The sequence below is a fragment of the Podarcis muralis genome, chromosome Z, assembly GCF_964188315.1.
Source record: "Podarcis muralis chromosome Z, rPodMur119.hap1.1, whole genome shotgun sequence".
NCBI classification, from domain to species: Eukaryota; Metazoa; Chordata; class Lepidosauria; order Squamata; family Lacertidae; genus Podarcis; species Podarcis muralis.
The window spans coordinates 12386043-12412622 of NC_135673.1; the positions used below are offsets into that span (position 1 = coordinate 12386043).

At 44.4% G+C, this 26580-nt stretch overlaps 1 protein-coding gene across 14 annotated transcripts in view; it reads left to right on the forward strand.

Moving 5' to 3' along the window:
• Positions 1-26580, forward strand: part of MAPKAP1 (MAPK associated protein 1) — a 183723-nt gene that overhangs the window by 79985 nt on the left and 77158 nt on the right. For 8 of the 14 annotated variants that reach the window (XR_013391389.1, XM_028716055.2, XM_028716050.2 and 5 more), the window contains 3 exons: positions 7533-7574; positions 9669-9737; positions 9876-9985. Coding sequence is in view for 13 of the 14 variants with exons in the window: in XM_028716055.2 (XP_028571888.1) it covers positions 7533-7574; positions 9669-9737; positions 9876-9985 (221 nt within the window). In the remaining variant the exon portion in view is untranslated. The remainder of the gene's footprint in view (positions 1-7532; positions 7575-9668; positions 9738-9875; positions 9986-26580) is intronic. The other 6 variants (XM_028716056.2, XM_077922593.1, XM_028716059.2 and 3 more) reach the window with 2 other exon arrangements.

Consider the following 26580-nt stretch of genomic DNA (forward strand, 5'->3'; position numbering starts at 1 on the left):
AAGGATCATCAAGTCAATCCCCTCTTAGTTCAGGAATCACAGCTAAAGGATCTCTGACAGATGGCCATCCAACCTCTGTTTAGAAACATCTGCTTAGGTTTGCAGTTTGGGTGTGGTTCTGAATCCAGCCCAGAAACTGGTTGCCCATGTTTCAGCAGCAGCCAGGAACACTCCTCAGAGCATACAATATTATTATAATTATACTATGATAATAATTAGGGGTGCATTGCAATGATCAATCCAGATCTCTCTGTGTCACCTTTTTAGCTGGATATATTATTTTCTGTGCACATATATGGGCAAACGATATGTAGTGCTCAAATATTCCCCCCCCCCCCCAGAGTGGCTTAAGTTGTATTTTTCTTGCACACTGTTCTTCTGAAACTGAAGTGCCTTGCATTTTCAGTATTCCCAAATGCTTATATTTGGTGTATACAGAACTCTTCCTCCTCAGTATTATTCCTGCACACCTTCTCCAGAGTGACCCTAGGAACCAATATCCTCACTGGCTGACTCACCTATCTTCACTCTGATTGGCTGAAATCAAAGGGTAGGAAGACTACTTCTCAGTGGTTCTCCTTTCATTCAGATCAGGTGGGTGTAGAATGCTGGAGACAGAGGCCTGCTGCAGAAGCAGTAATGGGTCTGCAACCCAGGATCACTACACCTCTGCCAGGAAGTTAGTTGACTGAAATAGTAACTGGAGGGGGCAGTGGTTAAACAATTCACCCCTCTTCCTAGGGAATTATGGGAATTGTAGCTCTCTGAGGGCACTAGGGGCTTTCTAGCAACCCCCAGTACACTTAAGAAGCTACAGTTCCCAGGATTCTTTGGGGGAAGCCATGGCTGTTTAAAGTGGTATGATACTTCTTTGAATGCATAGTGCAGACACAGGGCCTTGGTTGGCCTTTCCCTATCCAATACTGTCTCCACCAGCAGCAGGCCCATGGTGAATGCAGTAATCATGAAAAAGTTTCCCCGCTGCCTTAGAAACAAAAGGCGAAGAATCAGCCTCTTGTCTCCCACTCCCCTCTCCCCCCCTTTCTTCTTTTCCCTTCAAGCATTAATGGATTTGCCCAAGCCAGGCCTAAGGGTGAGCGGGTGTGCATTTTTCCTCCTGAGGTGTGGACGTTCTTCTTGCTTCTCTCTCTCTCTCTCTCTCTCTCTCTCTCTCTCTCTCTCTCTCCTGCTTCTCCCCCCCCCCCTTCCTTCCCCATTTTCCCTCTCCTGAACCTTGCCACCCTGGCTCCGGCGTCGAGGCTGTAAAGGAAGATGGAAAGCCAAGTTACCTCAGAATGATCACTATCATTAACATTCACGGGGGGTTCACTCATCATTCCTGACTGCACAGACATGGCAGCCGCTATGAAGCGTCCACAGGTGTAGCGCGATGATACATATTACATTGTGCCACAATGGATTTATGTATTCTGTAACAAAAGAAAAGTGTAATGAAAAAATACAGAAGGTAATCCTTTATTCCTCCACCACGCAATTTATCAGTAATGCCGGCGGATGATAAGTGCCAGGGATTTTCCTTTGCTTGATTTAACCTTGTCACCCAGGTATGTTTTCGTAAAATGATTGGGAGGGAAGAGGGTTAGAAGGAAGCCAGCTGTAGGGGGTTTTCTTCCCTTGGTCTAATTTCTTTTTTTAAAAAAAATAATAAACAAACAACAAGAAAAATAGAGATGGCATGGATTTTTAATGGGTGAGGCAATACTCAATCCACATTACATTTGAGACTGAGACCTCTCTTCTCCCATCCCATCCCACCCCATCCAATCCCTCTCTCATAATACTGTAGCTCAGGGTAAAATGATTGGCCGAAAGTTTGGGATTGACATGAGGAAGAGAAATTTTGCACACTGCAGGTAACCTGTGGAACTCACTTTCACAAGGTGCAGCAACAGTTACTGGGTTAGAGGGGGAAGAAAACCACAAGCAAAATGATCATAGGGATACAAAGGTTGCAGCATTTGAGTTTGTTTGTTTTTTAGTTTAGAGAAAAGGTGATTTAAGAGGTGACTTGATAGAAGGTTATAAAATTATGCATGGCGTGCAGAAAGTGGATAGAGAAGAGTTTCTCCCTGTCTCTAAACTCTAGAACTTGCAGGCATCCAGTGAAACTGACAGTTTTGGAAAATTCAGGACAGATAAGAAAAAGTACTTCTTCACCGAGTGCAGAGTTAAACTATGGAACTCGACACCAGCCTAGATGGCTTAAAAAGAGGATTGAAAAAATTCATGGAGGATAAGGCTACTAGCTACAATGGTACTAGCCTCCATAATCTGAGGCAGTAATGTTTCTGAATCCTAGTTGCTGGAAACCACTGGAGGAGGGAGAGGTCTTGTGCTCTGGTCTGGCTTGTGAGCTTGCCTTCAGGGCATCCAGTTGGCAGTTGTGAGAACAGGACAGTGAATTAATTGATCTTTGGCCTGATCCTAGTCAGTATTCTCTATTCTGACCAACTCTATACTGACAGTCTCCATACAGACTGACTCTCTGGGGATTTAGTCGGCAGCCTTTCCCAGCCCTTCCTGAAGAAACCAGGAATTGAACATGGAATGTTCTGCATGCAAACCAAGTGCTCTGCCACTAAAGTGTATTTTCCTGTGTTTGGCATTGTAGCTATGCTGCACTTTGACCTCCGCTAGTGGTGGAAGCAGTAGGCTTCTGTAGCAGAAGGCCCATCACCAAGTCACAATAACAGAGGCAAGATGTTTCTAAGGTATGGGGAGCTGCAGAGAATGGTTCCGATCTCATGCTTTGTACTAGACCAAGTTGGCTACCCTTGACAAAGACAGGAACTCCTGTTGGCTGCGTGATCTCAAGATGGTGGTTGGGCAAAAGAAGGTGAAAAAGAGAAGAGTTTTAAAGAGTTTGGGGTTTTGTTTCCAACAACAAGATAATGCTGTATTGTGCAACATCTAGGAAGAGATAAAGAATCCCAGTTATAATGGGAAAATGGAAAGGGGCGTAAACAAGCAAAAGAGGTTAGGATTAATGGCACAATGAGGAAAACCTGAACCAGAAGGAGAGATCTGAGTGTAGAGAGCACACCAGGAAGACAGGAAGGAGGCAGTGCCAATATTCCATGTACGCCTGAAAAGGCAAGGACTGTGGTTTCTGCCCAGGACATCTTCGGGAGTCGCTGCAGGCACTGGATGTCCTGGTGCTGTGTCTCTCCCCCCCCCCCCCCTTCCAACAACACCTCCCTCCCTTGCCGCTCCCTGGCCCTTCCAAAGCTTGTCATCCCTCAACTCTTGGAAGACCGACATCATGGCCCTGTCTGGCCAGGCTCCAGAACAAACATCCCGGCGTTTACAATTTCAGGCTGCACGTTATATTCTGCAGCCGTTGCCAGGGCCTCACTTACTCAAATAGTTCCACTAAATATAGTCAAATGCAGGGCTTTCTCCTCTCCTCTCCTCCACCAACCCCCGGCTCCTTGGCCTGTGCTTCCCTCCCCGCTTTTTTGCCTTTCTTATTTTACTTTGATCAGTAAAATAAACTTTTAAAGATTGGTTCTGGGATGGGCTCCAGGTTCTGAGGTAAAGGATGGCTGGGGTTCAGCCATGATTCAGTAACGGAGTGCTCAGAGCAATTAACTTGACAGCTTTCAGGCCATGTTGCTCACAGAGCACAGGCAGACTCGAGCTAAGGCAGGCTTTAGCAGGGGGCTGTGGTGTTTTTACTCTCGGAAATGGGGCTCTATCTTTTTTTGCAGGGAGTGTTCAGGGAAGGTGCCTCTCTGCACAGAAGCCCACAGGTAGGAACTGAGGGCAGCAGCACTCTACCCTCTCGTTCGTTCCAGCAACTGTCATTCAGATGCATCCTGCTTCTGGCAATGGCTGCTAGCCATTAATAGCTGTTCCCTGTGCCTCCTCATAGAGCTGCCCCCCACTCGCATCCCTGGTAGCTCAGAGACTCTTCATTTAGGGCCAGTTCAGAGGATCCAAGTTGTAACTCTTTTTCTGGACTGTACCACTTTCTGGCTATTTATGGGGAGTGAGGAGGAATGCATGTAGAGTGCATGTAGAGGTGACGAACTAGCATGTCAGGAAGAAGGCTGAGCTAACTAAACCCTTCTCACTGGCATGCTAGGTGTGTTTGTTTGTTTAGATGGTCAAATACAAAATTCCCCCATTACCAAAATCTTGGAAGTGGTTCAGTACAGTGAAAAGCTTCGCTGCTTGCTTTTCTTGTGTAGAATCTGTTGCTGTGATGTTGCAAATATAGGCTTAGACAGCTTTAAGAGCGAGAAAAGCCCCATCTGCACTTTACTTTTAAAGCAGTGCCATACCACTTTAAATGGTCATGGCTTCTTCACCTAAAGAAAGCTGGGAACTGTAGTTGGTTACAGGTATTGAGAACTGTTATGAAACCCGTATTCCCCTACAAAACGCTACAATTTCCAGAGTTCTTTAACAATCAAACTTAGGGGACTCTGGGAATTGTAGTGCTGTGTGGGGAACCATGACCTCCTAACAATTCTCAGCACCCTTAACTACAGCTCCCAGAATTCTTTGGGGCAAGTTATGGCTGTTTAAAATGGTATGATGCTGCTTTATATATTGCGGATAGGGCTCTAGACACATCCATGGAAGAGGTCTGTTGATGACTATTAGTCAGAATGGCTGTATGGAGCTTCCTAGTTCAGATTAGTGTCCTATAAGAACTCTCTCAGCCTAGGGGCCACATTCCCTTCTGGGCGACCTTCTGGGACCAAATGTCTGTGAGTGGTGGGGCCAGCAGACTAAAGTGGGTGGAGTAAATCTTAACCTTTGTACAGTAGACTAGTTCTACACACTCCTCTCTGTCCTCCCTCCAGACAAGCGAGAGGCCTTATTGAAGTTGAAAGATGCATTCCAGCCAGGCAAAAACATTCATTTGCCTTTCCTGGCTCTTACAAGTAGAATGCTGAAGCAGGTGTGCCTTTAGTCTGATCCAGCAGGGCTCTCTCCTTATGTGCGCAGATGTTAAAAATGCAACAAACGTGCTAAAAATAGCTACAGATATTAAAATGTTTTGTGCAAAAGTTAACATTTGCTGGACCTTTGGTCTGATTCCTCAGGGTTCTTCTTGTGCTCTTTATGAAGGTATAAATTTCTCCCGGCTCTTCAGGAACTACATAAGAATGTAAGAAGTGCAGGCTAGATCAAGCCAGTGGTCCATCTAGCGCAGAATCCTGTTCTCACAGTGGCCAAGCAGATGCCCCCGTGTTGGAAGCCCACAAGCAGGACCTGAGTCAATATTAATTCTCCCCTTCTGCAGGTTCTAACACCTGGTATTTGATAGCCTTCTCCTCTGGGAATTTGTGTAATCCTCTTTGAAAGCCATTAGGTTAGTGGCCATCATGGCCTCCTGTGGATGCTTAAAAAACAAGGGGTGGTACTTAAAGAACAACACCCTGGCCACTTCTGCCTATTTTTCATTTTAACTCTCCCCTTCTTAAGCCTTTTCACCTTGGCTTTCCTTCCACCTTTCAACTCATTTCCTTAATGTTTACTTTGGATTTTGGCTGAGCAGTGCAATAAGTACCACAATGTGTTCTGCAGGCAGAGTTCTCAGTCTTTGCCGGTGTAAGCTGTCTTAAATGTCAGAGAAAGATTTGGCCTGTTCAGTATGTATCCAAAGTAAAAAAGCATCAAAGTTTATTAAATTGGGGTGTGTGGGTGTGTGGGTGTGCAGTGGAGTGAAGCCACCAGACACATGGAAGGTTTTTGGGGGGAGTATCCTAAGGGGTCATCTGAGCGGCCATCATGAATGAGTGGAAAACAGCCAAAAGCCTTTTGCATTTAAATACTTTGTGGCTTTGAATTACAAATTTAATTGATTAAATAAGTTTACAAGTACAATCCTGTGTCTTTTTACTGGAAATAAGGCCTGCTTTGCTCAGTGGAACTGACTCCTATGTAAATGTGCATAGGATTGAGACTTAATAATATTTAAATAGGCATTTGAGCCAAATCCTCCCCCCCCCCTCCTTATTTATTTATAAAAATATTTATATTCCACCAAATCCTAAAAATATATCAAAGCAGATTGCAGCATTAAAATAATAAAAGCCATGCAATAAAAGTGTGAAAAAGTTAAAAACAATTCAAAAAGGTTAAAAAGAAGCTTCAATAAACCATTGTGGAAGGATGAACTTCTAATTGCCTACATAGGCACTTCTTGTTCTTCAGCTTGAAGTCCCCAAGTGATTGTTAAGTGTTAGAACAACTTTGGATTCATTAGACCAAAAATAAAGAGAAATAAAAAGTGAGAGCGGGTTTATATATTACTCCCTTCTGAGGCTGGTCGGAGTAGAACCCAGAATGCCTCAGCTGGGTGCAGAGCTGCCCCATGAGGGGAGTCACCAGGACTACCGGCTGGAGTGTCTCACTGGGCAGTGAAGACCTCTGAGCTAGTGCAGTGGCTTCACCCATCCAGCCTGTCTTCTCAACAGGAAGGGCTTGCAAAGGCTTACTGTTCAGGCTGGAACTTTGCCTGGACAGCTCTTGCCTTTCCTGGCTCTGGCGTGTTCTAACCCTGGCTCCTGATGCTGCCTGCATATAACTCAGCCCCAACAGCATTTCAAAGATCCAGTGAAGGTTGTTTTCTAGAACTGAAGTAAGAACACAGGGGAATGCCTTGGAATGCAGGGTAATAACAGGTGAGACAATTGATCCATCTAATTCAATACTGTCTTCACTGACTGGCAGCAGCTCTCCAGGGTATCAGTCAATAAGCCTTTCCCAACCCTGCCTCTGGATTTCAGGGAACATACCTTGGACCTTTTACATGCAGAGCATCTGCTGTACCACTGAGCTACAGCATTTCCTGTAAAAAAGAAGTAATATTCTAGTCCTGATAAAGGGCTGATTTAAATAAGAACACAGGAAGCTGTCTTAAACTAAGTCAGACCATGGGCCTATCTAGCTCAGTATTGTCTATATTGACTAGCAATGGCTTTTCAGGGTTTCAGACAAAGGACTCTTTCCTAGCTGTACCTGGAGATGCCAGGAACTGTACCTGGGACCTTTTGCATGCTGAATTATATAACTGAATTATATCTGTACAACAATAATCTACTCATTGAGGAATCCTCAAGATATACTCCTAAAATATTCCAGATTTTCCCAAAACCGGTTTTAAAGTCATTAATAAATATTTTTTTAAAAAATAAAAGGAGTATGTCTTTGGACCGTGTTCTCTATTATTGTTGGATCAGAACTGTGCACTTACTTTTCTTCCTGTCACGTACGGTGTTGGGCACTGGTGAAATGTCTAGAGCTAATTCCAAATAATAAGAAATTTATTATTTCTGTCCTGCTTATCTACTGATGATCTTAGAAGGTCTAAAAGGGTAGTTGTTTATTTTTTTTAAAAAAATGCAATACAAATAAGCAATTACCCTGTTTTTAAAAAGAAAAAGCCACGCACTATAAAATAAATGGCAGAAATTAGCAAGAATAAGCCTCTGAAAGTTGCTTCTGGGACAGTCTTGTACATCTTGCCAGAATGATCTCATTTTTCTCTGCAGAGCTTCTGGGTCGAAAGCTGCACCTGGATTCCCCAGCGACAGGTACTGGGGACAAACTCCAGATGTGTTGGCATAATCTGTTGCAGCAAAAACAACAGCATTGTGGGGTACCTTAAAGACAAATATTTTTATCGCCTCCTGAGCTTTTGTGGGATTGGAGTCTTTGTTGGATGCACAAAGCAGCCTAAAATAGATTTTGTTAAAGGTGTATTCTATACCCAAGTTGTAGAGATGGATAGATTCAATCCATGTTTGGGTAATTAACAAAAGAATTGAGTGGGTGCCTAGATTCAAAATGTGGGGCTTTGCATACTCTCTAGTGGGAGAAAGCCCCCAGCAGTTTAAAACACTATCAGAGTTAAGCAGCAGTATAGCATGGAATGTATGCAATTAAACCCTTTTGCATAACCCATTTAATCTACTTTAAAGCTCTTGCCCCCCCACTCCTCTAGCATTGAACAGTTCACACACACACAAGTAAGTTTAAAAGCTTTACTTACTGAATCCAAAGGACTGATTCATGCACTGTTCCATTCAGCGGCAAGGAGAACACAGGTTGATTACTTGTGCATGCAAAGTACACAATATAGTTTTAGACCTGTGGCCTGAACTTGGAGCAAGTTCAGACACATCCATCCTGGTCAGTTACATGGTTGGCAGGGAAAGTGAGAAAAGGAACTAGAAGAAGCTTTACTTCCTCACTCATGGAGGTGAGAGGGCGTGACCTAGCTAAGTCTAGGAACAGAACTCTTTGGTCCCTACATTTGACTGCAATTTCCCACAGTTTGGGCTCCATCATGGGAGCGTGATCCTATCGGAGCCCCTTAAGAAGGCCTCACCTGCTGCAACACCGTCATGCCATCATCCCTGGCACCAGGGGCCCCGGGAAATCCAGTTTTTCCCAGGGTACCTAGGTATGGGTGTCAGGAGCCCTGGGAACCACATTTCTTAGAGTCTTTGTCGTAAAAGGCATTGCCATAGCAGGGAGGGAAGTCTCCCAACAGGATCTCCTTCTGTCACTTCCAGAGAAGTAAATAAGAAGGTGGGTGGATGGAGTTATTCTGCAGATTAGACTACAGTCAAAGCCAAAGGACTCATGCTTACCTCAGTTTGATGATGAAAATTAATATACCAACGAAGTGCATAGTCAGTCGATTTGCAGCTTAAGTGCATTTAGCTTGTGCGAATTCAGCTTAACAATCCCACCCAACATTACACTCACCTGGAGAGAAAATGTTTTGACTATATGCAATTTTGGCTTTATGCTCTATCCCCAGAACATAACCTCTACAAAAATTGAGATTTGGCTGCAAATCCAAACATGGGCATTGCAGACATCAACGACACCCCCTAATTAGCTGCGTCCTGCTCCCATCTGTGGGCACATAGATAATTTCAGGATTTAGTCTCAATAAATATTTCTCACTGCAGCCATAGGGCATCATATTTGTGGCAACTCAGCACTGAAGCAATATTTCTCAGTCCATGCTGAATTGAAATGCAATTGGATCACGTTTTCTAATTGCATTGCAACTCAAGAAGTGCTGCGTTCTTCATTTGAGCTCTGTGTGCACCCATTGACCCTTCTATTTAGAGCCCAGCTTGGGGCTACTTTTAAAGACCTCCTAGAATTTGGATCTGGTGTGAAATCAGACTCCTCATTAGCTTCAGGGAACTCTGTGAAACCTCTGCTTTAAGAGCTGCATTGTTTGCTGGTCCAATTGAAGGTGTTGATCTACATGGTTTTGTCTTGCCTTCAGTATATTGTTCTTCCTCTCCTCCACTGGCCTTAAAATGCTGGATAACAGTCCTAAGACTTTTCCTGATGCAAGCTGCCCTCTGGTGACTATTTTGCAATAACATGTGCCACAGATACAGATCCTTTATTATATGATCATAGACCCAAACAAAATAAAACTAACAACCATTCAAGTGAGTTATCTTAACATACAGAATGCATTAAAGTGGGTTGTAATGCATAAATGATATAAAATAAGATATACTACATAGTACCTTAAAATAAGGAAATTAAGAATGAGTTATAAATAAATAACGTAACATAACCGGATTAATATTGTAATACATGAGAACAGCAGTGGGACAGGATGTTTTAATTGGAGGATATTTCCTTTTCAGTTTTTTTGCAGCCAGAAAGAGAAATCTAGCCAGGGTCTCTGTTAATAGTTTGTTCAAATCTGCCAAAAGGTAGGCCAGATAATATTACATGTGGGTGAGGGTTTGTCTGTGTTTGTGTTTGTGTGTGTGTGTGTGTGTGTGTGTGTGTGTGTGTGTGTGTACACATAAGTGCATGCGTGTCACACTCTCCATTTCTGTGTCTTGCAGAAATGCTGCACATGGATTCTCACTTATCCAGGTGGACAGCATGAAGGTCACCATGAAGGACATCTTGCAAAAGGCTTTGAAGCGGAGAAAAGGATCCCAGCGAGGCTCAGGTGGGGCTCTCATTATGCTCATTTTGGAAGTAGGATGGTTTGTTGCTGGCATCTTTAATACCTTTTCCTTAGAAGCCTGCTTCCTGCTTTCCTTTGTGGAAAAGTTCTAACTTGCTTTTCCCAACGAGTGCAACAAAGTGTAACAAAGGCATTTTAGACTCTATTCCCAGCTGTTTTTGTTGTACACAGGTCAGAAGATCCTCCGCCATATTTCACAGTGGGAAACGCCAGCTGCGATGAGAGGAGGGTGACGGCCCAATATATCCATAGCAAAGGCCCGGTTCCTGGTCTTGTGATTATTATCACCCACTTTGTAGTAAACGGCCTTGTCGGAGTAAAGACCGCAGGCCAGCATTCTCTGACTGCAACAAGCTGGGAATGTGAACGAGCCTTCACTTCTCACGGTTTATGTACACTTTTTTAAATTAGTGTCAGAGAAAGATATGAATTGAAACTGTAAATCTATAGATATGTCTCTGCCCAATGCAGTAGTACTTAATAACAGAGAAATAGGTGCATTCCAGTGCTGTCAAATATGCCATTGTCTTTTCAAATGGCGTGTACACCAAATCTCATGAAAATCGTTTGCAAGCGTGTTGCATTAATATCACTGGACCTGAAGGCTGGCTGAAGTGCTGCTTTTCTCCTCTTTAAAGTGGGAGCATCCAGCAGCTCAGTACTCACCTGACACTAAACCATGGTTTGGTACTATGTGGATGAGCTTCAGCGAGGCCCAAGTGAAGTGCCTAACTCACCCCCCTTGCCCTCCCCTCCAAGCTTATTCCTGGTTTCAAAGAACCTCAGCCTATGACAAGTCCTGTGTTAAATAAGAAGAGCCTGCTGGATCAGGCCAGTGGCTGCAGCCTATTTTCATAGAGGAGTCGCTCCATCCCTTGTGTCATGGACTGGCTGGATGCAGAGGAGTGGGGGTGGGGAGGCACCAGGTGGGGAACCCCCAAGGGAACCTCCAGGGGAAGAAGGCTCAGAGACAGGGGAGTGGTGTTGGGATGATTATGCATGTTCAGAGGGAGAAGAGGGAGAGGCTTGGGAGGAGGTGTGGTGGAAGAGGCAACAGGGTTTAGTGAGCAGGAAGAAGCTGGGGCAGATAGTGCAGAATTTTGAGCATTTAGGAAGACTTAAGTGTTTGTGCATGTTTCATGTTTCTTAAAGATGCACGTAGGGGCTGGAGCCTACCACTCGTTCTGAATAAAGGGGTTTACAGTCACTTGTCTTCAGGTGTTCTCATAAGCAATGCTAGGAACCATCTTTTATTTCTGACTTTCGTAAATTGAACAAACGTGCCATGTGAATCAAAGCACCTGGGTTTTTACATATCACTCTTCCATTTTTCACATTGATTTGCCACCCCTCAGATGCAATGCACTGGGAAAGTGAAGGCTGTGATCCTTTGTGCATCTACTTGGGGAAGGGGCCGTAGCTCGGTGGTAGAACATCAGCCTTGCATGCAACTGGTTCCAAGTTCAACCCCCAGCATCTCCAAACCAGGCTGAGAATGTCACCTGCCCCAAGCTTGGACAGCCACTGCCAGTCAGTTTAGACAATAGTAAGCCAAATGGACCAATGGTATGACTCCGGATAAAGCAGCTCCCTGTGTTCCTATGTAAAGCTATAATCCTTAGTAGCTACTGAACTTGGCTGACATTGTTGTAGTTATTGTTATTATTATTGTTATTGTTACTACTCCAAGTGCTTCAATATTCTTATTTTTATTTTTATTCTTACTACTGTTACTGTTTACAAAGCACCTTACATTTTCTGAGCACTGTACATATATTGAAATAATAGCACAGTCCCTGCCTGTAGACTCACAGTCTAATTCAAAATCAAAAAGGAATGGAGAGCGAAAAATGTTGGAGCAGCTGCTCCTTTTCTGTCTAGTAGATGGGCCAGATAATTTTCCACCTTGCCATGATGTTGTTTCTGGGAGGCAGGGAGTACAGACTCCTTTATAAATAAGCATAGGATTGGGCTGCAAAGCTGGTGGTGGTTTTGCTTTAAAGCTTCCTTCTGATGCAAAGCTTCATGTCCAGAAAGTCCTAGGTTCATTCCCCAGCATCTCCAGGTAGAGCTGGGAGAGACACCCTGTCTGAAATCCTGGAGAGTCAGAGTAGGTAAAAAGGTAAAGGACCCCTGGATGGTAGAGTGCAGTCAAAGGTGATTATGGGGTGCAGCGCTCATCTTGCTTTCAGGCCGAGGGAGCTAGCATTTGTCCACCGACAACTTTCCGGGTCATGTGACCAGCATGACTAAACTGCTTCTGGTGCAATGGGACACCGTGATGGAAGCCAGAGTGCACGGAAATGCCGTTTACCTTCCCACTGCAGTGGTACCTATTTATTTACTTGCACTGGCATGCTTTTGAACTGCTAGGTTGGCAGGAGCTGGGACGGAGCAACAGGAGCTCACCACGCCGCACAGATTCGAACCGCCGACCTTCCGATCAGCAAGCCCAAAAGGCTCAGTGAGTTAGACCACAGCGCCACCCGTGTCCCTATAGTCAGCACAGACAATATTGAGCTAGTTGGAACAGTGGTCTAACACTCTCTAAGGCAGTTTCCTATACTTGTACTCCCTAACTTTAGAGTTTTAAAAGTATGCTTCTTTGCAAAAACTTCCTTAGATGTCCTTAGTGTTTAAAAGTACACAGAAGCTTAGAGTCTCCCTATTTTAAATTGTGGAGCAACCAGGTTGGTGCCTGCAGGCCTGTGCTTTTCCGTCCAGTGTTAGCAGGCATGCCCTTACAGCCCTAACGCTGAGAGAATCTTTCTCAACATCAAGAAATAATTATGGTGAGAAATGGCACAGGGTCTTGTCACGCCACAAAGAACTTTAATATAAACCTATCTATAGACTTGGTAGGAGATAAGCATCTTGTCTTGGTTAAATGAATGAAACACTCCTTATTCTTCCCTTGCCCCACTTCGCCCCCCCCCCTTTTAGTTTTAACTGCATTGGAAAGAGAACATAATTCCCCGCCCAGCGTTCTGTTTAGAAAAAGTAGTTGAGCACCATTTCTCTTTCTCTCTCTCTCTCTCTCTCCCCCCCCCCCCTTCTTCAAACGAGTCTATAATCTGTCACGGATTTAATTAGCTATCTTCAGATGAAAGCTGAAGTTTTAATAAAAGTTAGAAGAGATAACACAGCGAAGGACACGGATGAGCTGTCTCAAGGCCATATTCCAGGGGAACGATAAGAGCTGTAAAAAATGGCAGTGTAGAGCAATTGAATGAAGCAATGAAAATCTGATTCTCGTAAAAAAAAAAAAAAAAGAGGGAGAGAGAGAGAAAGAAAGAGAGAGAGAGAGAATGCGATGCTGGTAGGGTACAGTTGTAGATGAGAACCTGCTAGCGTCTGCAAGCAATTTGGCCCCACGCCAGACGTCATCGTTCACCCTCGGCTGTTGGCGCCGCGGTCCAGATGTGCCAGCCGCACGTCCCGGCTTTTGCCAGCTGACTGCGCCGTTTGATAACCGGCTCTCCGGATGCCCATCGCTGGCCGCAGAGATAGAATTAGATGATGATGATCTTCCCACAAGTTGAGAGAGGAAACAATGCATATAAATCTTGATTTCATCTCAGCGTGAGAAGTCTTTATCCATCATCACTCATAATGAACAAGTCGTTAGCCGCGATGAATGGTGTTCTGCTTCCCCCCTCCCCCCAATAAGCCCCCCCCAGCACCTTCCCTCACACTACCCACCTCTTTTGTTCACTTTTTTTGTTTTGTCTTGTTTTCCGGGTGACTTTTATCTGTTTCCTGGGGGTCAAACTTTTCTCTTCTCACGTGGGTAGTGGGAACAGTTACAGCATCTGCTTAGCCGAATAATTAAGTTGCCCGCTTGCCTAATGGATTAGGAGCAGTGCCGTTTCCCTTCTTGTTAGGCACTTCTGGAGCCAGTCAACTTAACGAGAATGCCCCCCCCCCGATGCCATTCTGGAGTTTGAAAGTCCCAACTCCCTGCCCCAGTTGGCAAAGAAAGGCATAATATTTTGACAGTGGTCACAGTGGGTCCATGGTGTGATCCTGGTTTTGCAGGTTGCCTTATAGATATAGATACAGATATGTATAAGCACAAACTATCAAGTGAGACTCTAGTCTCTACCTCCCGTCATGTTTTGAGGGGATATCTACCTCATGTGATAATTAAAGTGGCAATATCCATAATTTTCTGTGCGTGTATCCTTCACCATTACAATATACATACATATTATACATACAGCCTTTGCGTGGCTGCTCTGGGGTTTGGGAAGGTTGGTGTTAGTGCTAGCCTGTTGCCTCTTTCAATAGTCCCAGCTTTTCCGCGGTTCTAACTGAACTGCAGTGATAGGCTGCAAAATTGGTTTTTCACATCTTGCACTGGACAGAAGGGGCGGGGGAAGGTGCATTTTGTATTGAAATGCAATGAGACTGCTTTCAGACAGCATCTGCTGCACTCAAAATATTATGCCTGTCTTTATACCGGCCCGCTTCAGAAGATCGTTCACACAAATGGACATCAGGGCTGACAGAGCCCCCCTCTCCCCCCACCCACCCAAGCCTCTTCCTGCCTCCTGTCGGGTACCAGCATCGGCATGAAATCACTAGTTGATGCTATTTTATTTTACAAATTTATTTATTTATTTCGTAAGATTTATACACTGCTTGATTGTATATTTTTTTAAAAAACAACAAAAACGCAAGACGGTTTACAGGAAGAATAAAACAACGACATTTTACAGTCAAAAACAACTATTTAAAACTAAAAACAGATTAAAACACACATCAACATTCTACATCTTTGGGTGGGCTGATCGAAAACAAAAATCTTTTGAGCAGGTGCCAAGAAGAGTACAACAAATGCTCCTACCTGATGTCAGTAGGCAGGAAGTTCCAAATTGTGGGTGCTGCCACGCTGAAAGATCAGCTTCTTATAAACGCAGAACAAATATTATGGAGCACCTGTAACAGTGCTGGTTCTGCAGTTCAAAGCGGTCTAGTGGGCACATATGGAGTAAAGCAATCTCAGAAGTAAATTCTCAGGAAAACTTTGCTTCATCTGAACTTGGGTGATCTGGCTTCACGTCAATTAAAAAAACCAGGAGAGTTAAGCCAAGGTTTGCTTAATCTGAGCCAGGATCTTTCCGTAGAAGCCAGTGCTCAACAGAACAGAACAGAACGCTCAGCCCCAGCATTTGTTGCTTTGAGGTTTGTGAAGCCTTGAATCTGAACCAGGCCATTGCCTCACAAACCCTGCAAAGGTCACTTTACTACTAAATAGTTGTTGTTGTTGTTGTTGTTGTTGTTGTTGTTGTTGTTGTTGTTGTTGTTGTAATTAAATTTGTATACCATCCTTCATCCAAAGATCACAGGGTGGTTCACAACATAAAAATAGAAAAATAGAACACAAAATAAATAATGAAACAAGAACAAACTAATAACCCCCAACTCACAAACATATTTAAAAAGCCATAGAATGTTCAATCAGCCAAAGGCCTGGTAATAGAGAAACGTTTTCATCTTGCACCGAAATATATATAATGAAGGCACCAAGCAACCCTCTCTGGGGAGAGCATGCCACAAACTGGGAGCCACCACACAAAAGGCCCATTCTCGTGTTGCCACCCTCCAGGCTTCTCATGGAGAGGACACATGAAGAAGGGCCTAAGACTAAGATTGCAGGGTCCAGGTGAGTTCATATGTACAGTAATTATAAAAATATTTATATATCACTATATCATAAAAAATTGAAGGTGGCTTCCCATTTGTGGAATGCTCTAACTAGCAAGGTTTGCCTGGTGCCTTCATTACATATCTTTAGGCACTGGGCAAAACATTTTTCTATAACCAGTTTTTTGGCTGCTTAAAGAATATATGGCCTTTTAAATGTCTTTGTGGTAGGGGGTTACTGGTTTTTTGCATGTTTGGCTTGTTGTATTTTGCGTTCTCATTTTGTATTTTTATGCTGTAAACTGCCCTGCAATTTTCAGAAGGGCAGTATATAAATTCAATAAAATAAATTATACACACACAAATTAAAATGAGAGGCCATCAACTATTATGGAAATATGTATTCTTAATTGCCTGTGTAAGCTTGGCATTACAGGAAAGTTTTCAACAGGTTGAAACAAGCTTCCTACTGAATCTGGGCTGATGACACTAAAGACTCTGTTTTGTTTTGATGTCAAATAAGCCCCACCAACAGCAGTCCTTCAGCAACTGAGCTGAGACATAAGGGTTTGGGTGGTCCCTGGGATTCAGGGCATTATAAATTAACAGAAGGCCCTTGAACCTGGCTCAGGACTCGATGGCAGCCAGTGCAGCTGTTTTCATTATGGTGTCCCATGTTTTCGGCCATATGCCCCCTCCAGCAGTCTGGCTGCTGCCTTCTACACCAGCTGGAGCTTCCACACCAGGCCCAAGGGCAGCTCCACATAGAGCCCCTTGCAGTAATCCAGCCTCAAGGTTACCAACTCATGGGCTGCAATGGTCAGGTTATTCGTGTCCAGGAATGGACGTAGCAGGCGAACCGCCCAAACTTGATCAAAGGCACTCCTAGCCACACAGTACACTTTTGCCTCTAGTTGTGTCCCTAGCCAGCTTTCCCAGACACATAGTGTAGAATCTGAGCAGTATAGCCCCAGGCGTTCATAAACAGTTGGCATCATCTGAATCTCTTGTCTATCCTGATTAACTGCCCACACCAGCATTGCACTCTGTGCCCACACCTTTTAATAGAAGGTTATATAAACTGTACCTTTACCGTACTCCTAGAGCTCTCAGTTGATACATATATACATATGAATTACCCTATTTGTTTGGAGTTGTTTGGAGACCCTGTAATCCCCTCAAAGAAATGCAGTTTGGGAACTGAGTGGTTTAACACTCAGTCCCTCCTCCCAGGAGACTGGGAATTGTAGGTCTCTGAGAGGAATAGGGGGTCTCCTAACAGCTCTAAGCACCCTTAACAAACTGCATTTCCTGGATTCTGTGGGGGAAGACAGGACTATTTAAAGTGATATGATACTCCTTCGTAGTGCAGACAGGGCCCTTCTGTTGATTGCAGCGACCTAGTATTCAGAGGCATTCTGATTGTAGTGGTCTCATAAAGCTATCATGGCTAGCAACCTGTTTATATGACTAGCCTCCTCTGAATTTGCTGAAACCCCTTTTTAAAGCTGTCCAAGCTAAGTGAACATCTCTGCATCTTTTTGCAGAGCATTTCATCAATTAATCACATGCTGTGTGAAGAAGTCCTTTCTTTTGTTTGTCCTGAATTCCCTGCCAGTCAGTTTCATTGGATGACCTTGAGTTCTAGTTATTATGGAAGAAGGAGGGCAGGGAGGAACAGCTTTCTCTGCTTTCTTCATGCAATGCATAACTTTATGCACTTCCATCGTGTTCTTCCTTATGACACTTCAGGTCCAACCAAGTTATATTCATAATAGACCCATTGAAAGTAATGTACAGTATCTATGTTAGTCATGCCCACCCATTTCAGTGGGTCTGCTCTAAGTAGGACTAACATTGGGTACAATGACTTTTTCTGTGCATATGAGCAGGCTATAAATATTTTTAATCCACAGCCAAATAAATAAATGAAAGCCCCAAACATTTAAGACTTTTTTATAGGGAATGTTCTGCAGCTCCTCCCCTGATAATTTTGGCCCTCCTTTTTCCATTTCTAAAATAACCTCTCTCTTTTTCAAGACTGGAACTGTATACCTAATTTCAAGTCTGGCCACATAGTTTTATTTTGTTCAAATCTTTAGGAAAGATTTGCACAAAAATGATGGTGAATTTTTCATTTGAATCTTTTTTTTAATTGAAAATTCTTGCAGAAAGGTAGAAAACTGAATTTAAAAGTGGTAAAATGAGATGCTTAGAGAACCAGAATTGACAGATTTGTCAATTCCTTAGTCTTGTCTAGACTGAACTGCAGATTGTTGGCTGGAAGGGGTGGAGTTTGATTCAAAAATTGTGGGTTTTTGGGGGGGGGGAGGCAGAGTCAGTTACCTTTTGCACACCACAAACAATAAATTGGGATGAGCTGTGTGTATAACAGTAAAATTACAGCTGTATTACTATGAACCAGCATGTTGAGATTCTTGCATTGCAGGGGGTTGTATTAGATGGCCCTGAGGGTCCCTTTCTGCTCTACAGCACCGACTTGGTGGAACGCTCTGTCACAAGGGACCAGGGCCCTGCGGGATTTGACATCTTTCAGCAGGGCCTGTTTCGCCTGGCCTTCAGCTTGGTCTCACTCTGACCCCTTATATGGGATTTGGTATATAAATTTTCCCTTGGCTTTTTTGCTGGCCCATGTAGGACCAACATGGATAGCTAGCTCGGGTGAATATCTGATGTTTCCTCCCTTTATGGTCTTGATTTATGGGCTACTTCTAAAATAAGGCTGCATTTTAAGCCCTATTCTAAGCCCTATTTTAATTAACTCTTTTTTTCTCCCCCCCCCCATTACGTTTTATTGTAATTTATATTTGGTGTTAGCCGCCCTGAGCCCGGCCCTGGCTGGGGAGGGTGGGGTATAAATAAATATTATTATTATTATTATTATTATTATTATTATTATTATTATTACAGTTCTATGATTCTGTAGCAATCAAAATAACTTGACTTAGTAGGCTGGGGTAGAGTGAAAGCTTTTGAGTTGTTATTACAGTTAAACAATTAACTATTTGCTGATCTGCTGCTGCAAATCATCAAGCCATTTACCATGAGATCCTGATTGGACAGGCCAACTACCCCCCTACCCAATTTCTAGTCTCTTGATGGATAACTCTGTAGAACTTTTACATGACCAGGACACCTGGATTTTGCCAGCTTTGCGTGTTTCAAGTTTGATATATATGTGGACGGCAGTTGTGACTTGTAAGCGTTAATATATTTATTCCTCTCTCTTTCAAAGTCACCTTTGGGAATCACTGACCTTCCCAGCCTCTCTCCCTCCCTCCCTCCTTCCCTCTCCTTTTTTGACTTTCTGTATAAAAATGCCGTTACGGACCTTGTCACTACCAACCTTTACCAACCTCCTCAAGCATGAGGTTAGCAGTGACAGATAGAGTCTGTAGTGACAAATGGAACCTTGGGATTCTACTCCATACAAGTTTCCTTAGTAGAAATGCACAAGTGGTACCTGCGACAAAGGCTTGTATCCAGTGCTAGTCCAACTCAGAGTAGACCCACTGAAAAATAATGGAGGCAACTAACTTAAATCTGTTAATTTTAGTGGGTCAACCCTGAGTAGAACTTAGCTGGATGTGACCCAATAGGTTTTGCTATATCCTCCCTTTTGAGAGGAGTGATGTTCTTGTCCAGGGTTTCAGCTCTCACCCCAAACACACTATGATACCGACTTACTCCTAAGTAAGGAAGAGATATTTATTCAGGCTAATAGTGACACAGGCTTAGCACAGTCCTGAGGTCAGGATTCCAAGGTGCCTGAGCAAAGCAAGAGGCCCAGAAGATGTCCCAATAGTTGTTATGGCATACTAGCCAAGCTTTAAGAGATTGTGTGGGATGGGTTCACTCACAGGCAGGGGCGGAGGAAGGGGGGTGCGGTGGGGGCAGACCGCCCTGGGTGTCTTCGCTGAGGGGGTGACATTTAGCGCACCGCCTGCCCGCAACTCCCAAGCCTACCCCGAGCCATTGGGGTAAGGGGAGTAGCCGCCCCACTTTGCCAGCAGCACTCCCCTCTTCCCCCTTCATTTTGACAGCTTGGGGGAGGCTTGGGAGTCATGGGCGGGTGGTGTGCCAAATGTCCTCCATTGGCAGCTCGCTCCGCCCCCGGCTGCAGGGCATGGACAGCTCTCCGTGCACCCAAGCGGCTATCCTGCACCTGGGAGGGCACCCTCCCCGCCCCCCTTGGGAGTGCGCCCGCCCTGGGCAGTTCAGGCATATGCTCCGCCACTGCTCACAGGACTTTCTCACGCTCCGAATCTGCTGCACACACATCAGGTGAGCAGGGTCTAAGCCGAGAAGGGAAGCTTGGGCAAGTATGCTGGCAGGTGAGGTAAGTGGAAGGGAAAGGTTCGACACTAAGTAGGAAGCAGATATGCAAGAAGGTGATGGACAAACAGGCAAGTCAGCAAGCACTTTTGCATAGGCAAAGAGAATATTTAGCCTGCAAATGCCAGGAGGCACCAACAGGCTTCTGAGATAATGCAGCAAGATGGGAACATGGGAAGATATCATTCAGGAAGCCTGCCAGCTGCAAATGCTCCAAAGTTTATCCCAACTAAGTTCTACTCAGAATTGGCCCCATGGAAATTAATGGACCTTAGTTTGTTCATTAATTTCAATGGATATATTCTGAGTAGGACGAACATTGGTTACATCCCCAAGGCATGGGCCTAGGAACCTTTGACTCTGTCCCCACCCACCACCCCCGTCTCTGAAAATGTCTGCTTGTTAGGTCTCATGTTGGGTGGAATACATTAGCAGGAGAGAAAGAGAAAGGAAGAATGCTGCAAACAAATTTATTACAAGTTGCATTTGCTGGAAATGACTGCCCCTGAGTAAGTCTTTGCTTTGCAATTTATGATTTACGGGGGGGTGGGGGGTGGAGAGCCAAGGGAGTCAATAAATGGGCGTGCAAATGGATAATGACCTTTTTTCCATGGGAAATGCTGTGTGTGTGATGGAAAATCATTTTAATTCTATTGGAATGGATCTTTCTCAAATCCACCATTTATCAACACACCACCACTGCCCAAATGTGTTTGAATGGGCTGAGAATTGAGACTAAGTGGAGGCCCTCTCAGACTTCCTTTATAAAGACGTGCCCTGAGTTCAGAGGCAAGAGGGCATACGAGGCTGGCTCCTGATGCCGCCGGCAAGGACCCACAAAAAATAATAATGCTCAAGCTCTGCTCATGTTCATAGGACCAGAAAAAAGAGCAGAAATTGGGAATCTGTGGCTGTCCGGGTATTTGGAGGCATCTAATTCCCATCAGCTCCAGCCAGCATGACCAGAGGTATAGCAACATCCGAAGGGCCATCGGTTTCCTGCCCTAGACCAGGGTTCTTCAACCTTGGATCCCAGGTGATGTTGAGCTATATTTCCCATTGTCCACAGCTAACCTGGCTGGGGATGATGGGAGTTGTAGTTCAGCAACATCTGAGTACCCAAGGTTGAAGAGCAGAGCCCTAGGCTAGCTGTCATCTTTTCCTGAATGGGGTCCTTCATACAATCATCCACACCAGAAAACAATTCTCTGGCACAAAATACTGCAGAAGAGTCTGTTCCAAGGCTTAAATATGTACTCTCACACACACATGCACACACCTCTCTTTAAATCCACAAATCTCCCATTTCAAAACGCCACCTTCTGGAGAGGCCAATCTGATATCCACACAAAGCAGGTTAAGCCCTTTCCTTTTCTGTTGTTCCTTTGGAAGTTGAGTGTGTTCAAGATACTTTCCTCTACTGTATTTTTCCTTATGGTTTTGCTTGCCTTGGTACTTCGTTTTTTACTGGTGTTTGTATTTAATGGGTTTGTGATCGCATAGTAAAATTTGATCAGTTGACAGTAAAACATCGGATTTCCTCACCCCCTTTCAAAAGCGTGAAAAATCAGGCAAAAGAAAGATTATCATTTTTTGTTGGAACAGTAAAGGGGAGGTAACATAGCAGAAAGGGAACCCTTTTCCCCACACACCTGTCTTATAGAACCCTTGTGAGTTGCAGAGGATTCTAGGGATGTGTTTCTCAGGTACATGCATACTCAGAAAGTGCTGATCAGGCCCGTTGAAGGATCTGCTGGGTCTGCATGTTTCAGGGGACAACCATCACGAACACAAACCCCTGCCCAAAGAATTCTGGGAATTGTAGTTTGTTAAAGGTTCTGGGAATTGTTACTGGGGCAGAACTACAGTTCCCAGGATTCTTTTGGGGAAGCCATGTGCTTTAAATGTATGGTGCGTATGCTGCCATCGTTTTGAAACCACAGATGTAAGAGAACCGTGGGGTGGGGGCAGCATATATGCATGAGTGGAAGTGTCCCCTAAAACAACCGTGGCTCAGGCAACTTTAAGGCTTTAAAGGCAATTGCAAACATTTTGAAGGATGGGCCAGGGCTGCAATCGCAATTGCATAGCATTGCAATTGTCTCCATTTATTTAATAAAGGACTTCTAAAAAAAAAATATACACGCTTTAAAAAAAATATCCTTCAGTTGGTAGGACAGCAACACTTTCACAAAGGACAGCGGCAGGGGGTTAATGGGAATACTGTATCATTTTCCTGTCACGTACCCAAAGAAGAAACTGGAAGAAGTTTTTTTTTTCTGTGAATGTTAGCAAGATTTTGGGGAGGAGGGGCGGGGAGCCAGTAACAAACAGTCATTGTCACCGAATAGGGATGATAAATCTGCGGAGGAAATTGTTGAGGCAGATGTTTAATTAGTTGAAGTCAAGCTGGATAAATCAGGAGATGCCTATGCAGATCTGTTAGGGGTTGTTGTTTTTTTAAAAATAATAATCTTCTTTTTGTTGTTCTTTCTCAGAGCTTGCTTCACCGCCACCCCCTTAATGCCAGCCACTTCTTCTCCTTCTTCTTCTTGTTGTCTTTTCCTTTCTCTCCTTTGCATTATCTCCTCTCCGCCCCCCCCCCCGCACCCCAGCTTGCTGGGAGAGAGAACTGAATGCAATTGCTCTTGTCGTAATGGATTCCCCCGATGTGCGTTCATAAAATAGGAAATGTAATGGATGTTTTCTTATGGTAATGAAAAATAACGAAGCGGCGTACTTTATCTTCTGTATAGTTAACCTATTGTGTGCTCAGCGGTGCGTCTGGCAAAAAACGAGAGCCGGGGAAGGAGGAAGAGGGAATTCTGTGGCTCAGTGGCAGAGCATCTGCCTTGCGTTCAGAAGGTCCCAGGTTCTATCCCCAGTGGCATCTCCAGGGTGGGTTGGGAGGGACCCTCCCCTGGAGAGTTGCTGCTAGTCAGAGTAGACCAGAGCTTTCCAAACTTTGCGCCACGACATTTTAGTGTATTGGTTGCAGTGTGTAGGTGTGTTGCACAAACGCTCGCCACCCTCCTCCTGGGGCTGGAAAGGGGTTAGTTTAACTTCTGGTTTGCGAGGAAATCACAATTACTATGATGCAAAATGATGCATGTCCAGAAAGTGTGTCACCAACTTGAAAAGTTTGGAAAGCTCTGGTGTAGCAGTACTGAGCTACTTGCTTTCCCCCCATACATAGCCCACATGCCAGTGGTAGATGGGGAAAAGGGGCCCAGCAATGAGGGTAAATGTCTACCTCTATGCTAGTTTTATTACTCACTCACTATTCCCCATCCAGGCTAGCAAGTGGCATTAATCTGAGCTGAAGGATACATTCCAACTGGGCAAAAAGCCACCCGATGGTTTGGCGAGAGTTGGCGAGAGCCATGGCCTGTGAGAGGGTGTGGTATGATTGGGCAAGAGAGTTGAGACCCAGACTTCAAGGCCACATTTCAGCCAGGCAGAAAAAGCTTGGGGTGCAAAGCAGGGCCAGTGAAGGCGGAAGCCAAGGGAGAGTTGGTACGGGCCTGAGAATTGCTATGAATAGAGAGGTCTGGTGGGCTGAATTTGGCCTCTGGCCTGAGGTTCCCCACCCCTGTAGTAGGGAGAGATGCTGTGGGTTGAACCTGAGACTGAGCTGTGGCAGAACTGGCACCCTTGCTTTTAACAATGACATTCTTGCTCTCAGTCTTGGCGGGCAGGGAGTGCTTCGACCTTGCCCAGATTCTCTAGTGCTGCTGTCTAACGCAAGCGCCACTGTGATGTTCCTGAGTAGCTTGTTGGATCATGGGTGGGGGCAGGGGGGTGGAGGAGAGAAAGAATGCCTGTGGCACACACAGCTTTAAAAACCTGACGTTGCCAAAAGGGCATTCAATTTCGCTAAAAGTGGTGGCCGCTGTTCCAAGATGAAGTGGAACGTCCCCACACATAAAGATAAAAATACCAAGCTGGCCGCAGAGACGTAGCCGGGGGCTCCTTCCAGCTTTCCATTAAACAAATAAGGCTATATCAATCTTTTTTAAAGGTTTGGACCAAATCCTACACTTGTAAAATGGCAACCTTTGACTTCATGGTCTTGAGAAATCTGGATGGAGTAACTTTCCTTTGGGCCCTACTTGGGAACAATTGAGAGGATGACATTTTTTTCTCCCGTCCTCTGTGCTGACACCTAAGCTGACCTTTTTTTCTTTTTTCTTTTTTAATGAATCCCCCTCCCAGTAGTATATATGGACGTGTTCTCTTTGATAGCCTATCTTAAGTCAGTGTGTTTTTTTCTTCTGAATTCATTTCATTATTATTTATTAATTTACAAATTGCCTTTTCCACGTGCCTCAAGGTGATTTACAAGCATACCATAAAACTGCAAAAACAAAAAACAAAAACCACAGTTTTAAAAACAGTGCAGAATACAAACACTGAAGATAGGTTTGAAGACAATACAGAATAAACACGCAAGGCAGGGACCATTGGAACCAGCTGGAAAATAGCTTGTTGGTTTTATCTTTGTATCCTGTTGAAAAAATTAGCAAGAATGATTGGAAAAGTAGTTAATTTAAAAAATAATTAGATCATTAGACTAGGTGAGCAAAAGCAGGCTCTTGATATTCTCATGGTTTGCAGGCAGAGTATGGGATAGGGGATTTCACTGAATATTTTCTCAGAAGAGTGGCCGAATTCTTCCAACAGTGGGGAGAGCAGAAAAGAAAAAATTCTCAAATTCTTTTTCTGAAAAGTTGGACTGTTACCATATTTTTCCATGTAAAAGACGCCCCCGTGTATAAAACGGCCCCTTTTTAAAAAACCCAAAATTAAGAAATCAATATTTTAATCCAGGGTTGCCCAGACTACGCATGACATTGAAATTTACAAGCTGATGGAAATCTATAGGATTTAAAGGAGGCAAGGAGGCATGTGGTAGAGCAGGGGTCAGCAACCTTTTTCAGCCGTGGACCGGTCCACCGTCCCTCAGACCATGTGGTGGGCCGGACTATATTTGGGGGTGGGGGGGGAATGAACGGATTCCTATGCCCCACAAATAACCCAGAGATGCATTTTAAATAAAAAGACACATTCTACTCATGTAAAACACGCTGATTACCGAACCGTCCACAGGCCGGATTGAGAAGGCAGTTGGGCCGCATCCGGCCCCCGGGCCTTAGGTTGCCTACCCCTGTGGTAGAGAAAGCTTGCAGAGGACAGGCAGGAGGTCTGCTCCATCCTGCTTCCCCAATCCCCCCAAAGGCCCTAACACAGCAAGGGCCAGGAGGAGCATCACGGTAATACTGAAACTGTTTTGGATTAAGGAAGCAGTGGGGTGAAGGGCTGGGGACTATAAGGAGCAACGGGGCACAATCCCATTGCTTCCTAAACAACCTTAAAATCAGCTATTGGACTAAGCTCAAGGAATTGGGTTTGATATACACAGACCTCCTATAAAGCTTGAGGCCAGGATGCCTAAAATATGCTTTCATGCCATACAGCAGTGTTCCCCAACCTTGGGCCTCCAGCTGTTTTTGGACTACAACTCCCATCATCCCTCGCTAGCAAGACCAGTGGTCAAGGATGATGGGAATTGTAGTCCAAAAACAGCTGGAGGCCCAAGGTTGGGGAACACTGCCATACAGAGTTAATATAATGGTAGGTGAGGTCAGCTTACTGATACTTAGCAGGAGGTCTGTTCCTTACAGTGCTCCTTAGGCATGCAGGCACCTACCTTCTGGAGCAATCTTCCATTACATGTCAAACAAGCATGGTCTCCTCTTAACTTTTCAGTGCTTACTGAAGAGCTTCCTATGAGAGGAGAATTTTTATCCCTTTCTGTAATCTCATAGGATTTGAAATTCATTTTGTATACATAGTGGGACTTTTAGATATATATGTAATGGCTTTAAGTTGCTTTTATGTAAGCAATGGTTGGGTAAATGTTTTTATTTTATTGCAAAAGGGCTTTGAGATGTTATATAGGAAGGTACATTAACAACAGCAACAACAGCTCCACACATATATTTCTACCCCGTTCACAGTTGGCACAGTTGTGTGTGTTCTTTTGGCTGGACACTCTTAGGGTGGTGAAATTCTCCCAGTATTTGGTGGGGTGGGGTGGGCAGCAGGGCTGGCCAAAGGGAACAGCCTTGCAGAATCGGGAGGCTGGTGCATTTTCAGACCTTGCTTACAACCATTGTGGGAAGATGAGTAATATCAGGGCAGGTCTCATGGGCTATAGTCAGATGCTTTTGAAAGATCCACAGCTCAGGGACAAATCACATGCTTGGCAGGCAGGAAGCCTTCCTGGAGACCTGCTGTTTAAATCTACAGTGGAACCTTGGTTGTCAAACGTAATCCATTCCGGGAGACTGTTATATTTCTGAAACATTCGACAACCAAGGCGCAGTTGCCGATTGGCAAAATCCATTTTAAAAATGGAGAAACACGCTTCGGAAGCCGTTCAACTTCCGAGGCGTGTTCAAAAATGGAAGCATTCACTTCCAGGTTGTCGGCGTTTGAAAGCCGAAACATTGGGGGGCAGCATTACAGGTCCTCCTGAGTGGTAGCTTCAAATCTTTGGAACTCCTTCC